Source organism: Staurois parvus, unplaced genomic scaffold, assembly GCF_062004578.1.
Source record: "Staurois parvus isolate SC_StPar_1 unplaced genomic scaffold, SC_StPar_1.0 ptg000243l, whole genome shotgun sequence".
In the NCBI taxonomy this organism is placed as follows: domain Eukaryota; kingdom Metazoa; phylum Chordata; class Amphibia; order Anura; family Ranidae; genus Staurois; species Staurois parvus.
The window spans coordinates 179,829-195,051 of record NW_028318039.1 but is presented as its reverse complement, the minus strand read 5'-3'; the positions used below and the strand labels follow the sequence as shown (position 1 = coordinate 195,051).

At 42.4% G+C, this 15,223-nt stretch overlaps 1 protein-coding gene across 1 annotated transcript in view; it reads left to right on the top strand.

Moving 5' to 3' along the window:
- Positions 1-15,223, top strand: part of DIS3 (DIS3 exosome endoribonuclease and 3'-5' exoribonuclease) — a 118,002-nt gene that overhangs the window by 71,334 nt on the left and 31,445 nt on the right. The window contains exons 16-18 of the mRNA XM_089680362.1: positions 1,849-1,976; positions 2,801-2,887; positions 13,817-13,973. Of these exons, the coding sequence (XP_089536488.1) occupies positions 1,849-1,976; positions 2,801-2,887; positions 13,817-13,973 (372 nt within the window). The remainder of the gene's footprint in view (positions 1-1,848; positions 1,977-2,800; positions 2,888-13,816; positions 13,974-15,223) is intronic.

Genomic DNA, 15,223 nt, shown 5'->3' with positions numbered 1-15,223 from the left:
TAGTAACAATTGCAGTATATCAGTTTTGCTTGTGTATCTATATTTAATGGGGCAGTGCAACATTTATTTTACATATTTCTCTTTATTGTCAGCTTTTACACTCTCATACATACTGTCGGTAGAAGAGCTTAGTGATTTTCTTTTAAATTTTACTTTCAATCATTTTTATTGAAGAAAAGTTCATCAGCAAACACCACTGCAGACAGTACCTCAGCCAGAGCCCTGGCAAACTAAAAAATTAGTCAAAAGCAATCTATATCTCCCCAGGACAATGAGCTGACAAAACATTAAACAGAGTTCTAGTAACAAGATTATTATTAGGTCATAAGTACCAAATCTGCAGCTCAGACTACTGATCCAATAGAAGAACCGGGTTCTCAGCCTTCTCAGGCTACAGGGCATTGTTCTGAACACAGAAACAAACAGAAAAAGACAGAGAAGGAATAAAGGAGGAAAAGAGGAGAAAGGGAAAACCAGAGAGAGAGGAGCTGTGGAGAGCCCCGCATGACTCATGCCCATGAAGAAAGGAGCGAACAACGGTTTCAGTATCTTTCTCTGATTCCAGAAATCCTTGGATCTGAAAATTATAGCGCTTGGAGCAATACCCTAGCTTATCAGTTTTAGAAAGTGTGAGATCCAACTTCTCCTGCAAGTCCTGAATATGCTGCATGTGTTTTGTCTCAACAACCTTGACCCAGGTGCCCAGGCCCTGGATGACCCTTTAATGTCAGCAGTAATTTGTGCTGCTGTTCTAGCTAGGCCCTGCTCCAGCAGCTCAGAAAACGGAGCTAAAAGCGCTTGGTGTCCCAGATCCACCAAGAGAGAGAGGTTATGTGACATAACTGCCATGTCTGGGCTAGGGGGCTGCAGAGCAGGCTGAGAATCCATGAAGTCCTCAAATGTGCGTGCCAGTAAGAATTCAGTGGAAGCTCAGGACTCCCTTGGAGGCGGAGGAGCACTGACTGGGGGAGAATGTATTACATAGCCGTCCAGGAGGGGCTCACCATCAGGATCTGGGCTGGATCCACCTCGTTTCTTCCTGTGTGCTGTGGTGTCCTGCTCCGCTGACCATAAATGATGCAGAAGGGTCCCGGGATCTACGTAACACAGCAGGGAGTGAGGAGAACCTGCTGGATACGCTGTATCGGGCTGGTGTTGGCAGCCGTGGTGCGGAGCTATCCGGCTAGGCGGCCATCTTGCTGTAGCCCACACATGAGCCCCCTTGCATTTACATTTTGTGTAGCTAATATACAATATACAGGCACATACAGTATATCTCCAAATTTCCATTTGTACATTGAATAGAGTTTCCTCTTTAGACCTTTTAACATGAAATACAATATTTTATAGCTTGCTCCTAACTGTAAATACCTACCCACAATATATGCATTAGGGGGCAGAACTCACATTTTGTTTTGCTGTTGACCCCCTGAAAACATTCAGAGCTCTGAAACCACCTAAAATTCCTCTGACAGTTGGAGAGTACAGAATGCTTTGTTGATTGTCACTGTTTTATGCAGTGGTAAGCTGCAACTTAGTCTTTTGTCATCATTTATTAGCAACTCTTAAGCCATCATGCAAGTATTAGCACATACATAACGGATGATTGAGAGAGAGGCTCATCTAACTGATGTATGATTGGCAGAGAACTGCCATCACAGCAAAGCAGCTAATATTGTGCTTCAGCAAAATGGAATATGTGGCTTTAGGAGGAGGGACGTTTTAGCACTTTAAGGGTAAATTGTCTGAGGTTTTACCAGAATTGCATTTGTCAGTTATTAAACCAAGCTCAGAGTATTCTGATTATGGAGTAATAAGTTGTTAAATGTTCCATATTTTTTTCTGGAGGCTTCCCTTACCTATGCAGAAGCACAGATGAGAATTGATTCTCCCGACATGAATGATGAGATTACTAAAAGTCTCCGTCTGCTGAATAAATTGGCAAAGATTTTGAAGAAGCAGAGAATAGATAATGGGTAAATTATTGAATATTTTTCTGTTTTTATTTTCTTGACCTTTTGCTACTGAGGTTGGCTATCTGTCATTGACAAAGTAATGGGTTGTTTGCTAAAAGCTTAAAATAGCTTACTTTTAAAAGCAAACCTGTCTGTTTTGCAGTGTATTTGTGTTGTGCTCCCATATCTGAGATCATTTTGTTTTTTTGTTTTTTTTCTAGATTTTATTTGTTGTAGTGCAGTTTAATATGCAGAACGCAGTAAACTTTAGCATTTCCTAATGCTTGCAGTGCTTTCTTTTTTATAGCCATCCTATACATTACATTGCACTAGTGCTAAGTAACATTAGCTGATAAAACTGCCTGTCATGACAGATTTATCTTAGCTCAGATTTTGGCCTCAAAAAATATATATTGCTAGATCACTAACCTATCTCTCAGGCATCCAGATCCTAAACAGAATTCACCTTATATTTATATTTTACTGGATATGAGAGCAGCATTAATCTGCTTGTTCAAACTCCATAAATTGATTGACAGGAGGCATCACCCAATATAATGGTGGCATGACATAACCACACCATTATTGGCCCTTTTCTGATGATTTCAGATACTTCATAGTGGATTGTGTGTTATAAAAGAGACAGTGTTTATGTCATTAGGCACTGACCTTGTGATTTATCCACCAGAATTGTTTTTATTTTCATTGACTTTAATAATATATCCTTGCATCATGCAGTTATATGTAGGTGCCAAACAAAATGATTTTTTACAGCATATAAAGTTCTGTATGTAAATTGTTGATATGTTTCATTTGACATATTTGTTTCTTTGCCTTTCTTACAGTGCTTTAACTCTTTCTTCCCCTGAGGTTCGATTTCACATGGACAGTGAAACTCATGACCCCATAGATCTTCAGACCAAGGAGCTCAAGTACGTTCCTAGATAAGTTTTGGCTACTTGCCTAACTTGATGTAGAATTTTTATTGTAAGGAAGTGTTGACCAAATCTATGGATTATGAAATATAATATTTCTCTGATGTAATCTATTTTACAATAAGAAAAAGAGAAACAAAATGTATACGATTCAACCAATGAATTAAAGCATATACTACTCATACCCTAAACCCACAAACTGCAAGACAGACAACACATACGACAATCATGTATACATGTAAAGTGCAGGAGAAATGTCCTGATATTTACCAATGTTGTAGCATGGGGGCCTCCCAGGATCGTTGGATCTTCTCTCCCGTCTTCCCCCAATACCTACCCTGATATACACCTATCTCCCATAGACTTGCATGGGGCCATCCTGATTGGTAGAACTATCTAATCCATCTCCCATATCTGACGCATCTCATCCAGGATTGGACAATTTCCCCATCCCATATCGCTTACATAACTCAGCCCCATCCCAGAGCCTCCCCTTTTGGTGATAAAATTACATATGCCAGGTCATGGCATTGAGGCGTCTGGATTCTAGCTCTCTTATCAAAATTCCCTCCATTATTGAGAGTTTGGAGGGAACCTTAGGTCATAGCCTGGTAAAACTGCATTCCCCAGATAGCCATCACCATTGCATATCTAAAGAGAGGGTACTTTGAAGTGGCCCTCATTCAAACAAAGAGTTTTAAATGGCCTGGTCTAGATAGTTATGTGGGCCCCATAAAGTCTGAGAGAAGGTAGTTAATTTAGTGGTTGCCCCTTCTCGCATAATTGAGCATTCCTTGTGGCAAGCACATGTTTAGCACATCAAACGTTTCTCCAATACGAAGCTATCTCGTAACTTAATTACTACAACGTGATTCATTATTCCAATGTCTATGTACAGCACACCGATATCAAACCAAGCTCTGATATTTCTAACTTTGTAAATTGGTTAACGTATAGTTATAAAAATATCTATTTACATTTGCTGAAGAAGATTATATGTAAACCCCTCATAAGTCAACAGGGAGTGTAAAATGCAGTGTTAAACCTAATAACAAGCATCTTTTCACTTGAAAGATGGGGACATCTTTTATTTTTCAACTTCCTTTACCAGACCAAGCTGTCATGCAAAATTAGCAGAGGATTGAGACCAACCATTTAACACTGTCAGAGGTGCTTAACAATGGTCCGCTTTTATTCATTTATATAAAACTTTTAACCCAAAAGGAAAAAAAAAAAACTGTAGCTGTTACTGCTTAAAAAGAGATTGATTGCCGGAGTTCAGTTTTAATCTGTTAATCATGTTCATCTATATCTACTAGTGAATGTAACACTACCTTCTACCCAGATTGACAGTGCTGCTGTCAAAGGGTGGCTCCATTGTTCTTCTACTGGAGTTGATCCACCATAAGACAGGAGCGTATTGTTGGCTGGATCACCAGGTGAAAATAAAGAAAAAAGACTTTAAAAATAACCCAAACACTCTCATAACATCTAAGAATTGGTACGCTGCGCTATATCTTGTTTTTGGGTTTTATACCGATTTAGCTTCCAGGGTTTTACCTAAAGCTGTAACTTAAACTCTTAGCATCAAAGGAATCATGCAACAAATCTGCCTAATTCTCTTCTTAACCACTTGAGCTCCAGAGGATTTACCCCCCTTAATGACCAGGCCTCTTTTTGCTACTCTGTGCTGCACTAATTCAACTGATAATTGCACGGTCATGCAATGCTGCACCCAAACGAAATTTACGTCCTTTTTTTCACACAAATAGAGCTTTCTTTCGGTGGTAATTGATCATCTGTGCGCTTTTTATTTTTCACACTATAAACAAAAAAAGGCCAAATATTTGGAAGAAAAACAATATTTTTTGCTTTCAGCTATAAAAAATATATAGTAAACTCAAAGTTGGTTATAAATTTAGGCCAAAATGTATTCTGCTACATGTTTTTGGTAAAAAAAATCCCAATGAGTGTATATTGATTGCTTTGTGTGAAAGTTATAGCGTCTACAACAGGGGTGGGCAAACTTTTTGACTTGAGGGCCGCAATGGGTCATATATTGGACCCGGGGGCCGGACCAAGAGTAGATGAATGATGTGTATGTGTCATCCATAGTAAGTATAGTAATATTCCCCAATAGTAAGCATAGTAATTAATCCCCCTTATAGTAATTCATCCCCCATATAGTAATTCATCCCCCATATAGTAATTCATCCCCCATATAGTAATTTATCCCCCATATAGTAATTCATCCCCCATATAGTAATTCATCCACCATAGTAATTCATCCCCCATATAGTAATTCATCCCCCCTATAGTAATTCATCCCCCATATTAAGTCCCCAAGTCCCCCCTGTGTCAATTCACTTACCTTTGCTCCGCGCGTTCCTCTCGCCGTGTTCCCGCGCCGTTCCGGTGTAGCATGAAAATCTGTCTCCTATGAGGATCTGCACCCCTCGACGTATCTGCGCATGTGCCAGTTTCAGGCATTAGCAGCCGATCGGCGATCTCCGGCACATGCGCAGATACGTCGAGGGGGACAGATCCTCATAGGACACAGATTTTCATGCTACACCAGTCTTCAGGGCGGACTGTGAGAGGAGCCTAGTGGGAGCCTAGGTCCGCGGGCCGGATTAAAAGGTCCGCCGGGCCGTAGTTTGCCCATTGCTGGTCTACAAACTATGGTATAAATACTGCAACTTACGCCATTTTTCTGCTATACAGCGCTGCACTAGTTTAACGGACAATTGCGCAGTCATGCAATGCGGTACATAAATGAAATTTACCGTATTTTTTGCTCCATAAGACGCACTTTTTTCCCCCCAAAAAAGGGGGAAAAATGTCAGTGCATCTTATGGAGCGAATATAAAGCGGCCGGTCCGGTATTTCTGCCGCCACCATGTCAGAATACCGGGCCGGCCGCTCAGCTGTTCTCTCCTGCAAGGCCTTACCTGTTCCTCACTCCAGCGCTGCACAGTCTTCCCGCGCTGGCTTCTGTGACAGCCGGGTGCCCACTGCGCATGTGCCGCGCTTTGTGAATGATCCGGTGTCTTCTGGGACACATGAAAGGTCCCAGAAGGCGCCGGGCCATTCACAAAGCGCAGCGCTTCTCGCACATGCGCAGTGGGCACCCGGCTGTCACAGAAGCCGGCCCGGGAAGAAGAGGGACGGACAACTCCGCGGAAGTGGGAGCAGGTACCTGTCACATTCAGGTACCCGCTCCCCCTCCCTCCCCAAAGGTCAGCAGTCTCTGGTCATTCCCTTCACTGTTTGCAGTCTCTGGTCATCCCCTGTACTGTCTGCAGTCTCTGGTCATCCCCTGTACTGTCTGCAGTCTCTGGTCATCCCCTGTACTGTCTGCAGTCTCTGGTCATTCCCTGCACTGTCCGCAGTCTCTGGTCATTCCCTGCACTGTCCGCAGTCTCTGGTCATTCCCTGCACTGTCCGCAGTCTCTGGTCATCTCCTACGCTGTGTCCGCAGTCTCTGGTCATCTCCTACGCTGTGTCCGCAGTCTCTGGTCATCTTCTACACTGTGTCCGCAGTCTCTGGTCATCTCCTACACTGTGTCCGCAGTCTCTGGTCATCTCCTGTACTGTGTCCGCAGTCTCTGGCCATCTCCTGTACTGTGTCCGCAGTCTCTGGCCATCTCCTGCACTGTGTCCGCAGTCTCTGGCCATCTCTTGCACTGTGTCCGCAGTCTCTGGCCATCTCTTGCACTGTGTCCGCAGTTTCTGGCCATCTCCTGCACTGTGTCCGCAGTCTCTGGTCAGCTCCTCCACTGTGTCCGCAGTCTCTGGTCATCCCCTGTACTGTGTCTGCAGTCCATTGGTTCAGAATATTTTTTTTTCTTGTTTTTCACCTCTAAAACCTAGGTGCGTCTTATGGTCAGGTGCGTCTTATGGAGCGAAAAATACGGTACATCTTTTTTTCCCCACAAATTGAGCTTTCTTTTGGTGGTATTTGATTGCCTGTGCGGTTTTTATTTTTTGCGCTATAAAAAAAGAGGCTGACAATTTTGAGGAAAAAAAAACAGTATTTTGGACTTTTTGCTATAAAACATGTCCAGTAAAAAAAAAATGCAAAAATCAAATTTAGTCATAAATTTCTGCCAAAATGCATTCTGCGACATGTCTTTGCTAAAAAAAAAAAAAACAATACGTGTAAATTAATTGGTTTACGTGAAAGTTATAGCGTTTACAAATGGCGGGAAAGATACTGGGATTTTTAGAGTTTTTTTTATACTAATAATGGCGGCGATCAGCGACTTATGGCAGCGACCAGCGACTTATGGCGGGACTGCGGCGGACATTCTGACATTGGGGGGTACTGACTTGGGGTCACTGACATCCCCAAAAACACTAATACAGTGATCAGTGCAAAAAGAAAAACACTGACACTGTACTAATGGCAATGGGGAGGAAGGGGTTAACTTTATTTTGCATGGAAGGGTTATCTGAGTGAGGGGGGTGTTTTACTAGGGGGCGGGGGTGTGTGCTGGATGGGACAAGGCTGATCGAGAGAGAGAAACTCTTCTGTCTCGATCAGCTCGTCCTCGAGCTGACAAGGAAGTGACAGACAGCACAGCTACTGCAGCTGTGCTCTCTGTCACTGTTTACCACTGATCGCCGGGAAACAGCCGCTAAGGACCGGCTGTGACCCGGCTACTGACATCGGCGGGACAGATAGGGCGGCGGCGCGCCTCGTACGCGCCCCCTATTTGTTTACAAAACACACGTTTTAAAACGTGGTTTTGCCTGCCAGTGCCGCCCTGCCGCCGTATATCTACAGTGGCTGGGTGGCAAGTGGCAAAGCTGCTTTTTTTTTCCATTTTGGATAGGGTAAGGGATGGTTATGATAGTGTGTGTGTGTGTGTGTGTGTGTGTGTGTGTCCGACATGTGCATTCATGGTTGCACAGGGGGACAGAGGTTCGTTAATTTTTTATTATTTATTTTATTTTTACACTGTTGCTTTAATTTTTTTTATTTTTTGATCACTTGTGTTTCTGTCACAAGGAATGTAAACATCCTTATGACAGCAATAGGCATGTGAGAGGCACTCTTTATGCAGGGATCTGGGGTCAATGAGATCCCAATATCCCTCCTCTGCCCTTAAAAGCATTCAAAACAAGGAGACCAGTGTTTTCGATTGCTTTTAATTTTTTTAAAAATGGCGCTGTTGACATCTGGGTAAACCAGAAATTATGTCAGGTTATAGTTTCTGGGTCACCGTAGCGGAGAACCGATCAAAGCCGGTCTCGGCTTTCTTTGGCTCTCTGACCAGGTGGCACAGATGTCAGATGGTCGCTTGGGTCTCCCGGTGCGACGTGAGATAGCCTGTGCATGCTGGGGGTGGGGGGCGCATCCCTTCCCAGTGATTGTAATAGAAATCAAGCGGCTAGTTAGCCTCTCCGATTGTTATTACAAGAAAGCTGACCGTCGGCTCTAAAACGGTGATGGCTGCCTACGTCGCTGGAGTTGAAGTGGATAAAAGTGAAGTTGAAATAGAAAGGTGTATTGCCATAAAAGCTTAACCATGATGGGTAAAGCCCGGACCCAAAAATGGGAACCAGCGACATAGACGGATAAGACAGGGAAACCCTACTTATTAGAATGTTACTGTAGCCCCATAGCAAGTTTGAGACATAATATCTCAATTACTTGCTTTACACTGATAGAATAACTGTATGACAAACCACTATTCAGGATACACAATCAGGAACCTGGAAATATGAAGACCTACTAAGTTTGAAAAGACATTCCCCATTTGTGAACTAATAGAATTGGCAATTCACGATGTGTTGAGTCAGTCCTGAAAAGATTTCCACCCCTCCCAGAATCATTGCAAAGCTCTATCCAGTGGGAAAATAAACTTACAAAATAGTGAAGTGTTCTGGTAGTAGACCCTGCTTTTTCAGTCTTGAACAATCATCTTACAGTACCCACTGAAGATTCTGTCATTTAAAGAATCTACTGACAGAATGTTTGAGACTCTCTTAAATACTCTCTTTACTCTTGCACACCCAGACCTGCAACCAGCTATTTCTGCATTTTCTGTTTACCAAATTGCAGCTGTATGGGCTAAGGCAATGAATAACCAACAGGATCCTGTCATCCAGGGCTGAGTACTTACAAAACATTACCCTCCACTTTGCTGTTTTGGGTTTATGCAGTAGAACTAGTCATGACAAAAATCTATAGAATGACTCTGATTTCTGTCCATGTGTGCAGAACCTTGTGGCTAAAAGCTTAAACAGCTGAAGCTGCCTGTAAGACATCGCACATGTGTGTCGTTTGAAGGGGGACGTTTCTTTGGTGAGGCACTTGACAAATTTATCAAACATGTCACAGGAGGAAAGGTTCCAAAATCCCCCTCCTCTGGGGCTTCTACTACCACAAAACGAAGAGCACATAAACTCTCTACTCAGGCCTTCTAAGCCAAAATTTAGTACCTTCCAAGCACAACTTGGAAATCAAAATCCATCGTCTCCCCAAAAGCCCACTTCCCAATGAAGGGGTACCCTCACTCTTAGAAGTGTGAGGACATTGTTACAGTTTGCCTTTCTTTGAGAAAAAGAAGTTGCAGACCTGTGAGTTCAAATAATGATTTCAAAGGGGTACATAATAGAGTTCAGAATTCTACCCCCTCATTGTTTTCTTATTTCAAACCAAACAAAATCTGTTCAAATACAATATTTGCAAATTGCCCTGAATAACCTCTTGTCCCTGGCAGTGGTCATTTCAGTACTTCTAGAGGAAAGCTTTAAAGGATTTCATTCAAACCTTTTGACAGTGTTTATCCTATGCCTAAAATCCCTAAACAAGTACCTTCATGTTTCAAAATTTTCATAGAATGTGCAAGGCCGGTTATTGTGTCAAAGTTGCTTAACTGCGTATTCCCATTTACCCACTTCTTCAGTATTTCACAATAGGAGGGAGACACTTTTTGTTTTGGTTGCCCTGCTATTTGTCTTCTCCTCTGCTCCCAGAATATTCACAAAGGTGCTTGTTCCACTTTTTACCCTCTTAAGAACTCAGGTCACATAATATATAGATAATAACCTTTTTCTGAAAAACTAATTTCCCTTCAAAATATCTGTAAACATTCACAGGACTATTCAGTTAGTTCAGGCTTTCAGTTAATCAGCTTCTAAAAATTGGCTCTTCAGCCTTCCCTTCACCTGAAGTGCTTAGGCCTCGTTCTAGTCGCAGCTAACCAAAAGTTCTCTTTCCTGAAAATAAACTGGTCTTTCTCAGATATCATGCTTTGTCAAAGAGAAATCCCTCTGTGAGATTCTGCATAGAAGATCTAGACCTCATAGTTATACAAATATAAAATGCAGTGCTGTGCGATATTGCTCTAGTATAGGTAACAATAATATAGACATGAAACCAAACATGAAATATGGAATTTACATCATAAATGGATAAATGCAGTCCTGTAATAGTGCTCGCTGTTCTCCAGTGCAAATGATAGAAATGCTCACTAACCAGAAGCGTATTGGTAATACGCATGTATCTAAATAATCCTGAAGAATCCCCTCTCTTTCTGGTCAGAAACTGGATAGGAGCTGGAAGATGTACAGATGAAGCGCCCTCGTGTGGTAAAGATGAAATCCCACAGGCCAGAGATATCCTTGCAGAGATGTATGGAGTAGATAATCCCCCTTCTCTGGAGCTGGTGCAAGGGTCACTCTAAGGCTGCAAAAATTGAAAAGCTCCTCACAGGAGACATAGGGAAGAACTCATAGTGTAGTATTTTAAATTTGCTTTATTACTCAAAAAAAGCGTTGGTGAGAATCACAGTGGTGCCAGATACAAGTGAGTGACTGACCCTTCCGAAATCAAAGATGGCCGCAGGGCCTCCACGTGGCACTGGCGGCGTGATGTCAACGACGTCCTGGGCTCCTTCCGACGCGTTTCGTGCGCACGCACTTCTTCTGAGGTAGCAACGACATCCTCTGCTCTACCTCAGAAGAAGTGCGTGCGCACGAAACGCGTCAGGTGGAGCCCAGGACGTCGTTGACATCACGCCGCCGGTGCCACGTGGAGGCCCGGTGGCCATCTTTGATTTTGGAAGGGTCAGGCTAATTTTTGCCATTTAGTTGTACAAATCCTGCCTGGGCTGCTCCATAAAATAGAGCAAGAGAAGAAATCTGTGATTCTCAATGCACCAAAAAGGCCAGAAGAAACTGGTACACAGATATATTCAGACTTCTAGGAGACAACCCCCTGACCTCTTCCAAACAGGCCAAGTTAGCTGCCCATATTGTTTAGAATCCAGTAATACACTGTCTCACCCTACTCTGCACATGCTCAGGTGCTCTCTATTTTTTGGCACGGTGCCAAAAATCGGAGCCACTGAAGGCCAATCTGCTGACTGCTGTAAGATTTACTGCTGTTCCAGGGGCTCTGCACTTCAGCAAAATGGTAGCCTCCAGCAGGAAGAAACTGGAACAATGCTGGAGGGAATTTACAGCACAAACTAATTTTGGTAACATAATTATTAATGTGGAATGTATGTGCCTTGCTAAAGAACAATATTTTTTGTTATAAAGCTATGGGTGAAGTTCCACTTTTAAGTACTTCTAAAGGGTAACTCCACTTTTGTTGAAAAAAAAAATAAAATAAATTGGAATTGAATGTTATTCAAAATACCTTTCCTTTTCAAACTGCAGAGCTGTAAATTTCTCTAAAATGCAATGAAATATGGTCACCCAGAGGCGTCTTGTACATAGATACCATACCATAGGTCTTGTACATAGATACCATACCATAGGTCTATGTCTCCCAAAGCTTTGCCAGTGTCCAATCACCTAAAGGTACTAGCCTATAACCCAAATCTATGAAAATCGAGCCTTTGCCATGTACTCTACTTCAAGATATGGAATTTAACCACCTCCCGCCCGCCATATAGTCCAATGACGGCCGCAAGGTGGTTCTCTCATTCTGATAGGACGTCATATGATGTCCTCTCATTCTCACCGCGCATGCGCGGCTCGGAGTGTGCGGCGATCGGCGGTGCGCTGTGTCCCTGGGACACAGCGGATCACTGATCCACAGAAAGAGCCGAAGATGTCGGCTCAGTCATGTGATCAGCTGTGTCCAATCCCAGCCGATCACATGTAAACAGCGAAATGCCGGTTATCGGCATTTCTCTCCTCTCGAGCTGTCACGCTGACAGCTCAAGAGGAGTGGAGAGCCGGTAATCGGCATTCCGCGGAGGGGACACGTACACTGATCATCAGGGCACTGATGATCAGTGTGCCCTGATGATCAGTGTGGCCCCAGAAGTGATACCTGTCAGTGTCCATCAGTGCCAGATGTCAGTGCTGAACAGTGCCACCTGCCAGTGCCCATCAGTGCCACATCAATGCCACATATCAGTGCCTACCAGTGCACATAAATGCCACATATCAGTGCCCATCTGAGCTGCTTTTCAGTGTCACCCATCAGTGCCACCTATCAATGTCAATCAGTGCCACCAATCAGTGCCGCCTAACAGTGCCAGTCAGTGCTGCCTAACAGTGCCAGTCAGTGCTGCCTAACAGTGCCAGTCAGTGCTGCCTAACAGTGCCAGTCAGTGCTGCCTAACAGTGCCAGTCAGTGCCGCCTATCAGTGCCATATATCTGTGCTGCCTTTCAGTGCCCATCAGTGATGCCTGTCAATGCCCATCAGCGCCACCTAACAGTGCCTCCTCATCAGTGTCCATCAGTGCATCTTATCAGTGCCCACCACTACAGCCTCATTAGCGCACATCAATGAAGGAGAAAAATCACTTATTTACAAAATTTTATAACAAAAGCTAAGAAAAAGCGTGTTTTTTTCAAAATTTTCAGTGGTTTTTGCTTTGTTTAAGAAAAAATAAAAAACCCAGAGGTGATTAAATACCACCAAAATAAAGCTCTATCTGTCACAAAAAAAATGATAAAAATTTCATATGGGTACAGTCTTGCATAACCGCGCAATTGTTCTTCAAAGTGCAACAGCGCTGAGAGCTGGAAATTGGCCTGGGCAGGAAGGGGGTATAAGTGCCCTGTAGGCTTGTGGTTAAAGGTAAGTCAAAATTCACTTTTTAGGGGTTGTACATACAGTAACATACATTACCGGTAGTTGAAAACTTTCGACTACCACAGCCATTCATCACTTACAGTTTTGTCTAGGAGATTTGAACATGTTGCAAAGTTAAATTCTAAATCTCAACACACACACATTGCAATTTTACTTTTAAATCTCCTTTAGACCTTCCAAGATTGTAATGCAAGGGCCCATCTGATTGGCTCTAGATTAGTTGGCTAGTTCAGGTGGGTGCTTGTATTACGTGGTTGATGGTACATGTATGGTGAGCTTAAAGTGGTTGTAAGCATTCTATGCATGAAGGTAAAAAAACCTTCAGTATTCAGCTTCCCAATGTGCAGGAGAGCTGCTGCTGTCCCTGCTCTTTGCCTCCTCATTGGCTCAGAGACAGAATTGGCTCCCTCTGCTGTCAGTCACAGCCAGTTAGGAGGGGGCGGGGCCAAGCACCGTTCTGTGTGCGTTATGAACACACATAACTGGGCTCGGGAGCAGGCACGCACGAGTGTCCCCATAGCAAGTGGCTTGCTAATGGAGCACTTGGCAGGGGGAGGAGCCCAGAGTGCCAGTGGGGGACCCAAGAAGAGGAGTATAGGGCTGCTCTGTGCAAAACCCTTGCACAGAGCAGGTAAGTAGAACAGGCTTGTTATTTAAAAAAAAAATTAACCTTTTAGTATTACTTTAAGTGCATGTTGGAAAATGAGAGCTATATTGGTAATCTGTTCCTTTGTTTAAGAATTGTATGTTACCACTTTCTTAAAAGCTATCTGTTCATAATGCCCTAAACACATCCTGCATACAGCAATACATTTTTGTTCTTTTTATTAATACGTGGATTTTTACTTATTTTAAGGGAAACTAATTCCATGGTGGAAGAGTTCATGTTGCTTGCTAACATTTCAGTGGCACAGAAGATCTACGAAGAATTTTCAGAGTATGCATTACTGCGTAAACATCCAGCTCCTCCTCCGGGAAATTATGACATTCTGGTGAAGGCTGCAAGTTCCAAGGTGAAGTTACACTAAAGAAATTATTTAAATAGATTTTAATATAGTTAGCTAATTTATCAAAAGTGGAAATGTTTCCCTCGGCAGCCATTTTGAATCCTTATAAAATGAAATCTGATTGTCTGCTTTCTGTAGTGGCATCACTTTTTTTAGCTTTCATAAGTTTTTTAAAGCCCCATGAAGTCAGTATATTTCTTGGTAACAAACAGTAGTAGTAGGGTAAATGGCATGCAGATGGTTGAACTTTGCTAAAAACAAAGATCATTAAAAAGCATATGCCAGTGAAACGTAATAAGCCATTCCCTCAGATTTTTCTGTTTCATCCAGGTGCCAGAAACTTCTTTTCCATTCAGAAAACTAAACACTTGTCTAGGAGACTGTAATTTTGAGCTTACCTTCAAGCATAAGACATTTTCTTTGTCATATTCCTTCAAACATCACACTGTCCATTGTCCATTATGTTCTGTCCTGATACATTTCTGAACATTCCGCTATTTGTGAAGTTTGATAACAAAATGCCTTGGAAATATACCAGTTTGGACATGCCACTATCATGTCAATACACATAAGCAAATGAGTACCCCTCCATAGAGGGAATTATTATTTTTTGGTGACTGCACCAAAAGGGATATTTCTCCAGGACTAACACTTAAAATTTGGAATTGTCATTAGTAACCTGAGAATTTTTAGCTTTTGGGAAGCATGTGAAAGTGTTAAATCTGTCATATTTCATTGCTTGCCCACATTAGGGAGATTTTCTCTCACCCTCAATTCTGTTGGAGATCCATCACTTGGACAGGAAGTGGAACTTTAAAGAAAACTTCTCAATTAAGAGCAGTAAAAATGCTTGACAGAGGTTCAAGCTCTTCACCATTGTTCCTTATTGCTATGGATATTTCCCCTTACTTCCTATTCTGACTGACATCTATCAAGAACTGCACAGAAATAACCAGGGCACAAACACTGACAGGGCTAAAAACTAGATTTGAAACCTTTTCTAATATTATCCCAAACTAAAGAAAGTTTTGTCTGGTCGTAGGAGACTGGTAATGTTGAAGAAAATTATTCTACAAAATTGTTAGTTTTTTTTACTTTTATGCTGTCACTAATAGTTGAGAAATTGGTTTAAGTCAGGTGTGGACAAATTATTATGGATTTCAGGAGACAGTTTGTCTAATACAGAAGCCAACTGAAATTTTTTTTTTAATGAGACAGCTTCATTGACAACAGCTTGAATAAATATCAAATGTTGG